General features: G+C 33.9%; 4 protein-coding genes across 4 annotated transcripts; all 4 read left to right on the top strand.

The window, feature by feature from the left end:
• Positions 1–64: 64 nt before the first annotated feature.
• rpl37 (ribosomal protein L37) lies at positions 65–1,675 on the top strand (the record flags this gene model as incomplete). The annotated part of the gene is made up of 4 exons (XM_004358654.1): positions 65–146; positions 262–485; positions 906–1,143; positions 1,668–1,675. The coding sequence occupies 4 exons, from the start codon at positions 65–67 to the stop codon at positions 1,673–1,675; spliced, it is 552 nt and encodes a 183-aa protein (XP_004358711.1).
• Positions 1,676–2,954: 1,279 nt separating this feature from the next.
• Positions 2,955–5,880, top strand: DFA_00725 (uncharacterized protein; the record flags this gene model as incomplete). The annotated part of the gene is made up of 5 exons (XM_004358653.1): positions 2,955–2,991; positions 4,162–4,266; positions 4,918–5,054; positions 5,803–5,839; positions 5,861–5,880. 5 exons carry the CDS (start codon positions 2,955–2,957, stop codon positions 5,878–5,880), a joined length of 336 nt encoding a protein of 111 aa, XP_004358710.1.
• Positions 5,881–8,874: 2,994 nt separating this feature from the next.
• Positions 8,875–10,029, top strand: DFA_00724 (uncharacterized protein; the record flags this gene model as incomplete). The annotated part of the gene is made up of 3 exons (XM_004358652.1): positions 8,875–9,027; positions 9,223–9,535; positions 9,737–10,029. 3 exons carry the CDS (start codon positions 8,875–8,877, stop codon positions 10,027–10,029), a joined length of 759 nt encoding a protein of 252 aa, XP_004358709.1.
• Positions 10,030–11,180: 1,151 nt separating this feature from the next.
• Positions 11,181–13,526, top strand: atg7 (autophagy protein 7; the record flags this gene model as incomplete). The annotated part of the gene is made up of 5 exons (XM_004358651.1): positions 11,181–11,513; positions 11,614–12,224; positions 12,315–12,459; positions 12,532–12,693; positions 12,762–13,526. The coding sequence occupies 5 exons, from the start codon at positions 11,181–11,183 to the stop codon at positions 13,524–13,526; spliced, it is 2,016 nt and encodes a 671-aa protein (XP_004358708.1).
• Positions 13,527–13,733: the final 207 nt, after the last annotated feature.

Raw genomic sequence — 13,733 nt, 5'->3', positions numbered from 1 at the left:
AAAATCTCTCTTTTTTGTCGATCAATTAAACAATCACAACATAGATTAATTAATTAGTAGTAGAATGAAATATGCAAATATAGCAAGATACTTTACATTAGGAGCATACGGAACACAATTATTAACAGCTCCAATATGGGGTATAGGTGAGTAATCAATAAATACATTGATAGTGGCATTATTATTATGTACATCTCGTATTGACTTTTTTTGAACTTGTCTACTTGTTAGCAACATATGGATGGATTATTATATTACAAGGTGATGATGGGCCGAATAGAGATATACCAATTAAATTGTGTGATGTTACAAGTCTTACATCGCTGTTTACTATGCCGTTTACTTCTATGTTTGCCTTTGGTTATACGTATCGAAAAGGTTTCAATGCTCGTGTTGCTGCAGTACCACTCATTCCACTTGCAACATTGGTCACCTCATTATCTATAGTTCGTCCTTATCTTGAAACACGTTACTCTTCTAAAAATGTACAATAACATAAACTAAACTAATTAATTAAATATTATCACACATCACATGACAGTGTACACTCACTCTCTTGCTTGCAAAAGGGACTTGTAGCTTATTGACAAGAGCAGGCAATTTTTTCGCTCGGGTTGAAAGAATTTTTATTTTTTTTATGATTTTTACAGTGGACGAGTCAGCTGTTGCTCTCACGGCAGTATGCTGCCTCACACCCTCTTCATCAGCCTGTCATACGATACTGTCACTAGTTAGTCGCATAGTGTAATCATCCGAAAATGGTATGATACTTTACTTTTTATCTCTCTTTCTACTCTATCACGTTCTATATACGTTCTCTAGCAGCATCTTACAATGTAGCAGTTATATCTAACAATATTATATCTCCTATCCCTATCCAAATCCTCCATATTATCAACTTATAGACCAAGGGTACATTCAGTTTTGGTCGTAGACACACCAAGTCTCACACCATTTGCAGAAGATGTGGAAACAGAAGCTATCACATCCAAAAGAAGACTTGCTCTGGTTGTGGATATCCAGCTGCCAAGATCAGAAAATACAACTGGTCCGTTAAGGCCATCAGAAGAAAGACCACCGGTACTGGTAGATGCGCTCATCTCCGTGAAGTCCAAAAGAGATTCAACAGTGGTTTCAAGCAAGGTATGTAGAAACAATCAAAACTATTCATTCATTCTCGGCAGTTCTTTCACTCTCTCCTCTTCCTTGTGATACTAATCAATTCTTACCTCCTCATTCATATTCAATATAGCTCCATTTGTCAAGAAGAACTAAATTAATGGTTTAAGAAATAAATTGACACTTTGCAAAACACTTCAACGCTTCATGTAACTCAAACTATCTGTTTATTTATTGTGACAACACAAAGTGATTCTCAAAACTAAAAAAGGAAAGAGAGTAACTCATTTTTATTGTTGTCTTTCTCTATCTATCTATCCATCCATCTCTAAACTCTAAACTCTTCGTCATTTCATTCACATCGTTTTTTTTACTCGTTTTTTTGGTTACGAATTTATTTATTTATTTCTATCATTTTCAAAGCAAAGCGCATTCTTGTTTCCTCCTATCCATGGTCCATTTCTTTATTTCTTGTTCATTCTCTCTCTCTTTATGTCTATCCTTTATGTCTATCTTATCTGTCTCAGTCACTCATTTTTTTTTTTAAGGTGGGTAAGCTCCACATGACAGGAACAAAAGTCAACATGTGTTGAAAAGTTTGGGGTGGCTATCCATCCATAGAGGTGGAGTATAACTCATGGTAGGATAGAATGTCAGGTGGTTATCTTTTGTTTCAATGGTAATTACCATAAACGAGAAGGTAGTTCAAGCTTGTTTTTTTTGAAAAATTTAAAGAAATTACCATTTATGGATCCAGCCAATCCAAATAGTCGGTTCCGATAAAACCAAAGTATTTTCCATTCAACCGTAAAAAAATATCAAGATGAAATGTAAAGAACAGATTGTGCGTGGAGTAAAACACAAAGGTTTCTGTAGATGAGATTCCCCATCTCAACAGAAGAGCCGAAAGAGAGTCTTCTGTGAATCTTGAACTGATGCACATTGGTTATTATTTCCACCTAGGTTTATACTCTTTTTAAAATAAAAAATAAAGTTTAAAAAACAGAAACAGAAACAGAAATAGAAACAACTAGAATAATAAAAATACAAAGAAGAATCAAAACATCCTTTTTTATCAATCATCCCATTGACTATAAATTAACCAAATTTAGCATTTTGATTGTTCTCCCAAAATATATCATATCATTTCTAAATATAGATAGAATTATTTATTTATTTATTTATATGATTTATATTATATATTTTATTTTATAATATTTTATAATTTATATTATATTACCTTTTAGTTCTTCAATCCCTACCTACCTAAAGTTGGAAATAAATCGTAAAGGTATGATGATATAATTTAAATTATAATAACTGCTCTTTGTTCCATGTGTTTTCATTCTTACAATTATTATTCTTGTTACTATTAATAATATTAATAATATTACTAAAAAAAGTAATAATAATCATCACACCTTTTGGTGTTTGTTTGTTAATATTGTCCAATACATCAATCTTTACTCTACCCCACACTATCCTATCCTATCTGTAATTTCATTGTTATTTATTTCCTAATTTATATAAAATTAATTTCCGAGTATGATTTAAATAATATTGTTATCTATTTCCACTGGTTTTTAAAAAAACAAAACTCTCCAAAACCATTTTTATTCATAATAATAGTACAATGATGATTACACCAATTCTATCTCATCTTATGATACTACATTTCTCTCTGTTCATATCTGGCTAGAAGGAATGGGAGATGGTAGCAAGGTTTAAAAATAATATTATGATTGCCAAACAGTCTATTCTATTCTATTTTCCCTCGCCAACTCTATATATGTTCATATCCAGCCCAACTCTCATAATTGTCGTACCCTTTAACAATGGGTAAGAGAGAGAGTGAACAACAATATTCATTATGTTTGTTTTTTGGGGTTGATGTAATCTATTTTGATCGATTATGGTGATGTTGATCACCCAATCCAATCCAATACTCCAACCTTATCCAATCAAAAAAATTAAATTAATTATCTTAACGATGATCGTCTCAACCATCGCACACATATATACATATATACCATCGTACTACCTGTACCTTTCCTTGTTTGATTTGATTTAATTTTTTTTTTTTTTGAACCTACCCACCACCCTCACTCCCACCTTTGCATTGCATGTGAACTGCAAACACTAAACTAAACTACACTACACTCCCACCCACCAAGCCAAGATGTATTTTCACCATGGGGTGGGGTGGGTATAGGTGGTATACATGCAGGGTTGGATTAATCAATTAATTTGACCACCAAACAGTATCTCATCCATCGATCATTCAAGGTTTATATCAGCTAGATAGCCTTTGTAATGTAGGTTAATCGATGGTTGTGATATCAATCAAATGGGTGCAACATGACTCTCTATCGATTTAATGTTTACTCTCTCTCTCTCTCTGTCTCTCTCTCTCTGAAAATCATTTTCCAATCGAGAATTTCTACCGCTGATGCTACAATTGTCTATTATTATCCTCCCCATCGATTTTGGATACAAAAACATTAAATTAGAGTATTTGTTTTAGCGTTTATTCCCTCTTTTTTTTTTTTTTTTTATTTCCTGTCTCCAATGAATGGAAAACAACATCAACAATGTATGACTATTCAAAATCATCAATCTTTTTATTGCGATCCTTCCATCAATGTCGAGTCACCCATTCTTTGACCCAAATCGATAATAAATACCTTTTCATTGGTGAGCGCATAATCACTATCACAGAAACACAACATCGACACTAGTAGTAGGAATAGTAGTAGTAATATTTAGACTAAATAATAATACCTCCCCACTTTATTCATTCTCCCAACAACAAACAACGATTAGATTGTGTGTATCAGATCTCATCAAATCGTAAGAGCGAGAGAGACTCTTTCTTTTGTTTTTTTTTTTTTTTTATATTTGTTTGTCCTGTCCTTGTTAATAATAATAATATTAATAGTCTAAAATAAATCATTTTATTTGGTTATTTTATTTTATTTGTTTTTGTTGTTGTTGTTGGTTCGCCATCATAGCAAATAATATTTAAATTAATATAACTAATAGATTACATTTTCAATATTACCATTATTTTATTATTATTACCATCATACTCTAAAAGAATAATAACAGTACAGCATTATAGCATAGCATCAGATTTATGCAAAATAGGTAAGCTCTGAATATTCGTATTCCCAAGCCAACTCTACCATACCATACCAATAATAATAATTATGATAATTGTTTTGATCGATCGAAAGATCCAGATCCTCATGCGCACCCAAAAACCACTCAACAACCCGCCTCGCCCTCACTCCACACCACCCACTCTTTTGGACATCACAGTATTAATAGTAGTCATCCAACCATCCATCTAACCATCTATAATCACACGATCATTGGAAAGTCTCTTTGTTTTGTTTGTCTGACAGATATGATAATGGGATGGCCTCCCCATTGGTACCCATCCCATCTCATTTTTACCTTTTGACAAGAAAGATCTTTGTCTTTAGTTTTGTTACGTTTCATATTTTGTGTAATGTTGTTGTTGTTGTTTTTACGCATTATCCATCGATACCACCATCGACACAACAATCGGCACTATCAGTGCCTATAAATAATCAATTATCATAATTGACCATCCAGAAACCCAACATCATGTTGTTGTCGTCGTTTGGTTTTTACAATTCGTTCATCGATCCCTCCCCATATTTTTCATTTCGAGGCCACAATCGAATAATGCGGTATCAAGATTCTAAAAGAGCAAATCCATCATCATCATCATTGTTGAGTGCGCTCTCTCTCAAGTTTGTTGTTTATAAGGTGAGGTGACTATCACATCGAAAAACGAGGTGTTGGCGCATTCGACCCCCAAGACCATGCAAACGGCACCAATCGAAAAACAAAAACTTTTTAAAAGAGTTTTGGAGATTTTTTTCACAAATCACAACAACATTTTTGTTTTTTTTTTTTTTGATTTGGTTCCATCAACAACCAACCTCCTCCTCTCACAAACAGCAAGAAGGAAATCACCAACTTGTTTCGTATCCCTTACCCAAACATCATTCATTAATTAATTTAATAATTTACAAAAAAAAAGAAAAGAGAAAAAGAGAAAAAGTAAAAGTAAATAATTTTTTTAGAAACCCTCTCTACTATTGTACAATAATTTTTACTTTACTTTTTTTTTTGTTGTCATACGATTCGTATTTATTTATTATTTAGTCTCAAAAAAACAGTGAGTGATCTATCCATCCATTCTTATTGTCGCCCCATAAAATTCACCCAAAAAAAAACATTGAATTTGTGTCCAAGAAAGACACACCCTCGACAGCAGCAAAGCATCACTTTTGGAGGGCCATTCCCATTCCATTCCATTCCAACCAACAGACACATCATTAATCGAGATTATATAGCTTTATTTTTATTTTTGTTTTTTTTTTCACTTAGTCCACACAGAAAGGAGGAGGGTCCGTACTCAACTCGAGAGAGTCTTACAAAGTTACACTTACATACCTTCTTTCCACAACTTATCGCCATCATCAAACAACAAACACAAACACCAAACACATTCAAACAAACCTTACTTACTTACTTATTTATTCCTATTTATTTATTTATTCTATTTATTTATTCACAGCTCAAAGAGTAGTACTACTATAATATTATTTATTTATTTATTTAATTTATTTAATTTATTTATTCAAGAAACAAAGAAACTATACTATACATCAAGCAAGACAAGGTTAGTATTTTAAAACTATAGTTAGACAAGACAACAAATAACAACCACAGCAGCAGCATCAGTTGACCAATCAACCAAACAAACAAACAACCAATCCCTTGCGATAAAAGGAAGAGAAGACATCATCATCATCATCATTGGACACGCAATAGAAAGAAAAAGGGATTAGCAGACAGAGAGGAAGCAACGGCAGCAGGCAGACAGGCAGTTTGGTGGAGTGTGGGTTGGTTGGTTAATTTATATATTTTATAAATCTACCCTGACCGACACATATCAACTTGGAGATAAGTGAACTACCCTCCTCCTCCTCCTCCTCGTTGCTTACTTTTAATATTAATATTATTATTATTATTAAATTTAATTCATGGTTGCTGCTCTGCTTCTTTCTTTTTCCTTTTCTTCTTCTTCTTCTCCCTCCTCTTGCTTCACGATCGTGATCATCACACAACCATTTTTAAAACAATCAATAATCATTATTATTTCATTCACATTTTTAGTGTACAGTACTCAAGTTTTATTTGTCTCACGATCAAAGAGAGAGAATGTGTGAGTCAACTCACTTTTTCTGTCTTTACATTTATTTAACCACTACACAAACACAACAATAACAAACAAACACCATACCACCTACCCGCTACCAACAACATCAACAACAATCAACACACATCTTTTATTTTCTTTACCACCAAACAAAACAAGAGGTCACATGTTATCAAAAACAAAAACATCAATCAAAATCACCACTCACCCCAACCCCCTTAACCCTAACCACACAACACACACACACACAACACAGTCTATCAATCAAAACAATTACTATTGTTAGCAATATTATCATAATAATATCGACGATAGTTTTGTTTGTTTGTTTGTAATGGTCTATTGTCACAGACAACAACATTTCAGTTGATTCCTGAAGTGTTGGTTTGTTGTTAGTTGGGTGGAAAGAGTATACTGTATTGCAATTGTCCACTTGATGGATCCCATTCCTTCTTTCTCCACCCACCCCCCCTATCCTATCCTACCCTACCCCCTACTATACTGTTTGCAATTCACCAATCGATCATTTATTGCAAACATAACAACAACACTGATTGATTGATTGATATCTTTCTTTTATTTGTTTTCTTATTTTTTTGTTTGTTTGTTTATGTGCATGTTGTTTTGGTTGGTTGTGTTCAATTGACATCTAAATAATAATCAAATCAAATCAAATATTAAAGAGACACTAACCTAATTAATTCTTTTCCCTCTCTTTCTTCCTTCCTACTCTACTACTATGCATACTACTACTTTATAACCATCATCATCTCCATCTTCATCTGATCGACTATTATTATTATAATATATATACAATCCTGCCTGTATTATTATTATTATTATTATTATACACACACATATAGTTGGTAAACTATTGTAATATTTATAATTAACCCAAGCAAGCAAGCCATAATATCAACCAACCAACAACAACAAAATCAAGCAACCATTATATAATATATTTATACCATGTAAGTAAAACCTCACTCACCCGTCATGTGATAACAGTAGTCAGCATTCAACAACAGCGGTCAGCATTAGTGCTAGTGGCAGCAGATAGCCGACCAACCCATTTCCATATATGGATAAGCAGCAGTCATCGGTTCAAAGACAAATGATTGGATGTGGTGGTGGGTGGTGTAAACGCGATAGCAACATGGATGGAATAGAGTACTCTTGTACCAAAACAGGCAAAGGGACGAATTTAGATTAGTTAGATATCACAAACAAGCAAGCAGACAAACAAGAGTAGTTTAAAGACTGGTGGGTAGTGGTAGGGTGTGGATAAAAATAGGAACAACACAAACAACGGTATTAGTTTGGGTAATTCGATTCAACCAATTCAAATATATATGTGTGATATTTGTTTGTTTGTTTGTTTGTTGTTGAGATATACTATACCTGCAAGCATCTTTTAAATTGCTACACATACTATTCTAAAAGGTTTACCTTTACTTTAAAGTTGGTTGCATACAACAAAGTTGCTTCGCAAGCAGATAGATATCGGCCTGTTGGTTACCCTACTCTATCCTCCTACTCGACATACACTAGACTTGTTAATTAACTGACTGACTGGCTGGCTGTGACTGCTGACTAGTGACCGACACACAACACACACAAAATATTTATAAATCTAAGAACACCAACAACTAATTAATTTATTCTTTTCCTTTTTATTTTCCTACCCTCCCCTCTCTCCTCTTTGTCCCTACTATTCCCTCTTTCACTACACTATTCCGCTCTCTTCCAACTCTTACTACTCTTATTATTATTATCCTGCGGCATTGTAATTGTTTTAAAAACTATGTTTGGATATTTTACATAATTAACAACAACAACAACAACCAACATATTCAACTCTATTCTATTTGTAATCCACCTCCTTTATTCTCCTTTCCTTACTTATCCTATCCTCTATCCTATTGTTTGTTTATTTTACTTTTGTGTATTAGTAGTGTTATGTTTATTTAAATCATCAGCATCATCTCTATTTATTTAATTTATTTATTTATTTATTTATTTAATTATTATAATTATTAATCCTATTTTACCCATCCATCCATCCAACAAACAACAACACCAACAACCACTGCCACCATTTAGAAGTAGCAATAGCAACTAGAAGAATATCCTCCTCCTCTACTAAGCAGCAGCAGCAGTCATCATCACTTTCGCGCACTTTTACTATTATTTTATTATTATTATCATCCCTCTTTATTCACAATTGTGTTGTATTATTTTTCCATTTATATACATCATCAACTAAACTAAACTAAACTATACCTACCCCCTACTCAACTTAAACAAAAAAAAAAACAACATCACATTTTTAGATTTTACTTTATTTATTTTCTATTTATTTAAATTTTCCCATCCATCCATCCAATCCAATCCAAATTGTCAATTTGATATTTAGGATCCAACCAATAACAATAATAACTTATTATTTCCATCATTATTTGTTTTTTTTTTTTTCCAACTAAAACTACAACACAATGACTGATTTCCAGCAATTGAATCAACACTCTTTCTTTGGTAGTGTCATGAGCAGCAATGAAATCAATTGGATTCATCCCCAGAGCAACAGCGGTCTTTGGGAACAACCACAACAATCTTCTCCACCACAACAACCCTCCAACAACAACAATGTACAAAACAGCTCGGCCGCCAACACCCCAGTCACACAGGTACCATTGGCCGTCAAAAACTCGCACTTTATCAACATCTCGAGCGGCGGTCTGACCAGCGACCCCTGGATGACTCCATCCGTCTCGGCCCCCGGCTCGAGTTTATCGGCCTCGACTGCCCTCATGGGCAAGAAGTCGCCCCTTCCAAACCTCAAGCCAATCTCCAAGAGCGAGGACATCCCCCCACCCTCCCACAACCTCACTCTGCAATACAATCAACAACAACTACAACTACAACAACAACAAGACCAACAACAAGAAGAGTTGGAAGACGATGTCAATGGTCAGAGTAGATACAAGACCGAGTTGTGCAGATCGTACCAAGAGACTGGTTCGTGCAGATATGGTTTCAAGTGTCAGTTTGCGCATGGTGGTAATGAGTTACGTCATGTTAGCAGACACCCCAAATACAAGACAGAGACATGTAAGACATTCCACACTGTAGGCAGTTGTCCATACGGCTCACGTTGTAGATTTATTCATGAAAAGCCTGATGGATCGATCCTGCAAACCAGCCATATCATGTCGCATGCCCACGGTCTCCCACACCCACCCGTTCCAATGCAACAACAAATAGTATCGCCATCATCGTCCACCTCCACCTCACCATCCAACTCCAAGCCCGGCTCGCCCACCAGCAGCAGTGTCAACCAATTTGTCAACTTTTCAGCTGGCAGTAGTGGTGCTGGATCGCCTGGTAGCAGCGTGTCCAAGTCTCCACAACTCATCAAGTCACAATCGGAAAAGAATATCAACTGGACATCATCATGGAATTCTTCAGACGAATCATCTGTCATCACCCTTGGCAAACTACCATCTCCACCACTTAAACAAAAGGATATGTCTCCACCTTCAAGTTCCCTACAAACTACTCAACAACAACAACAACAAGCTCAAGTTGATGATAGTAAGAGAAGATTAGCAATCTTTAGAACTATTTGTTCAAATTCATGGACTGATTAAAATCAACTACATACCAATCGGAACCATACATCTCTTCTCTTCTCTCTAATCAACCACACATACACAACATACATATATAATTTCTTTTTTGTTTTATAATCTATAAATAGTACTAAATCACATCACATCACACACATCACATAATCCCTAACATTACCCATATATTTTCTATTACTTTTCATCCGACTAAACAATCCATCTCTTTCAATCAAATCAAATCAAATCAAAACAAACAATATTTTTTCCCTCAACCCAATAATAATAATAATTTATAATTATTATTAGAGTTTAGAAAATCCAAAAAAAAGATCCCAAAAATATAATAACTATAATAATAATAATAATAATAATAACAATAATAATAATACTCCACCCCCTTATTTATTCAACATCACATTTATTGCCAACAACAGAAACAACCTTAAGGAACTTCTATTGGAATAGGATAGATACACCCCAAAATCAACAACCCCCTCTTGAACAATTACTCCAATCTCTGCACCTCTAATCATCTCTCTCTCTCTCTGGTGACAACTACTTTTATATGTAGGTTGTTTACCCAGAACAAGATAGATAGTATGTTGTGGAATTGGTTAATAATAATTGTTTGTACTTGTAAAATCTTTATTAATTTAAAAAATAATAAAAATTTATTTATTTCTTACTCTAAAATATAAATATTATCTTTTCTTTAAATTGAATGATTGAATAATAATGATGGTGGTGGTTCATCCATCTCTTTCTCTTAGAGGGTAAAGATTGTTATCCCAAAGAATAAATTAAAAAATAATAATCTTGTTGTTTTAATAAAATTTAATTTAAAAAAAATCAGACTGACCCTTCTTTATTGGGGTGTGCATTGAATTTTACTTTGATCTATCTAACTTTGCAACAACAACAACAACAACAATCATAGATAGATATAACATAGATAGATATAACATACATAGATAGATAGATAGATAGATAGATAGATAGATAGATAGATAGATAGATAGATAGATAGATAGATAGATAGATAGATAGATAGATAGATAGATAGATAGATAGATAGATAGATAGATAGATAGATAGATAGATAGATAGATAGATAGATAGATAGATAGATAGATAGATAGATAGATAGATAGATAGGATAGTTTAGTTTAATAATGTCAATATTACAATTTAAAGAGTTTAGTAGTTTTATAAATATATCATTCTGGAATGAACTAGCACAAAAGAAGTTGAATATATTCAAGTTGAGTGATGCACCAGTCAACATATCTGCATTCTACACTTACTCTTCGTCTGCTCAACTAGACCCATTCCTTTCAATAGAGTACAACTCTTTTCTACCTCTAACAAGCTCCAACGAAGGTGACTCTTTGTACAAGTTACCACCAAAATCATATCTTTCAAATGGTATCATTTACAATTACAACACCAAAGAAGATTTTAAACAAGCTCCAAAACAAAAAATCTTTGAAGATGTTTCTTTAAATGTTTGTTATCAACAAAATGATATATATATATCACTCTATGTTATATTATAATATAATAATATATATTTACTCTTTTTAATTATTCATTATTCTTTTTTAGATTTGGAATGATATTAAAAATGGAAATGTTGAAAGAGATTCATCATTGTTATCAAGATTCTTGATACTTACATTTGCAGATATTAAGAACCATCAATTCTACTATTTGGTTGGTGTACCTGCTTTATCGTTCGAGTCACCAATTACACTTCGATCACCTGTACAACCAATCAATGAATACTTTACATCAAACCAAGTGGCTTCGTTAAAAGGTCAACTTGTTGGTTCTCAACAACAATTCTTTTTGATTCGTAAAGAGGGACAAGATAGTGTAGAGGTTGCATCACTTGACAAATGGTCATCGTTTGTTGACGAGGCCAAGAATGGTACTCTTATCGTTGGATTTAGTGATCCCTGTTCGTTACCATCTAACCCAGGTTGGCCACTCCGTAACTTTTTGTATTATATTGGGTTCAAACAAATCAAGGATGTTGATGTTGTCTGTATAAGAGATGTCAAGGGACAATCTATCGATACTTCCATTGTATTGCAATTGGCTTTACCTGAAACACCAACAGAATGGAGTAAAAAGAGTGTTGGTTGGGAAAAAGATCCAAATGGTAAAATATTACCAAGATTGATTTCTTTAGCTTCAACTATGGATCCTTTAAAGTATGACTGACTCAAGCAATCAAACAACCATATATATATTTACATATATATATTTACATATTGACTTACACTCTATTCCTTTCCCTTTAGGTTGGCAACTCAATCTGTAGATTTGAATTTAAAGTTGATGAGATGGCGTATCATGCCATCACTTGATTTGGAATTAATTCAAAATACCAAATGTTTATTATTGGGCTCTGGTACTTTAGGTTGTAATGTTGCAAGATGTTTATTGGTATGCATGCAAAATCATCACAAATATTAACTATTGTAATTTAGGTTACTAATCAATTTTGTCTATATATAGTCATGGGGAGTTAGAAATATAACATTTGTAGATAGTGGAAAGGTATCTTATAGTAATCCAGTTCGTCAATCTTTATTTAATTTTGAAGATTGTACAGGTGCAAAGGGTAAAGATAAAGCACCAGCCGCCGCAGAGAATTTAAAGAAAGTATTCCCAGCCGTTGTAAGTATCAAATAATAATAATAGTAATATTAAATCAAAGAAAGTGATATTAATTAATTATCTTTTAGAATGCAAATAGTGAAATATTATCAATTCCAATGCCAGGTCATAGTGTTGCAGAAGGATTAAAAGATGAAGTGAAAGCAGTTTATGATAAATTGGTTGATTTGATTCAACAACATGATGTTATCTTTTTGTTGACTGATTCGAGAGAGAGCAGATGGTTACCAACGGTTCTTGGTAGATTACACAACAAATTGGTGATCAACTCTGCACTTGGCTTTGACACCTTTTTAGTTGGCAGACATGGATCTCGTGTACCAAATGCCAATGAAAAGGAAGGGTCTGAAGGTGTCGACTTGGGATGCTATTTCTGTAACGATGTCATTGCACCAACCGACACACTCAAGGACAGAACACTCGATCAACAATGCACCGTCACTAGACCCGGTCTGTCATTTGTTGCCTCTTCAATGGCCGTCGAGTTGATGGTGTCTGTTTTACATCACCCACTTCAAGGCCGTGCACCAGCCGAAACCGACCAAGACATTCATAGCGGTTCGTCCACCCCTCTGGGTATCCTCCCACACCAATTGCGTGGGTTCCTTAGTCACTTTTCAGCTCTACCAGTGTACAGCACCGCTTACAAGAACTGCACTGCCTGTTCCAATGGCGTTGTCGACGAATTGGAGAAACGTGGCTTTGATTTTGTTCACGAGGTTCTCAATGACTCATCATGTCTCACCAAATATGCTGGCATTGATCAATATGAAGATGCTGGAGTTACCATTGAATGGGATGAGGATTTCAGTGGTGATGACGAGGATCTCTAGAAAAAGAAAAAGAAACCAAAAAAATTAATAAATCAATAAATCAAGTTTCAATCATTTCTTACATGATATTTAGATATATATATATATATATATATTATTGGTCTATGAATATAAGGATTTTCCCTCTCTTATCTTCTCATTGACACGTGGATCACCCAACAACAAAAACGAACCAATCAATATTAAATTTTTATGTTGCACTGTCAC

The sequence above is a fragment of the Cavenderia fasciculata genome (genome assembly GCF_000203815.1).
Source record: "Cavenderia fasciculata unplaced genomic scaffold Scf_Dfasci-F-a-25c12.r2-5, whole genome shotgun sequence".
NCBI classification, from domain to species: domain Eukaryota; phylum Evosea; class Eumycetozoa; order Acytosteliales; family Cavenderiaceae; genus Cavenderia; species Cavenderia fasciculata.
This window is presented reverse-complemented; position numbering and strand designations above follow the sequence as displayed.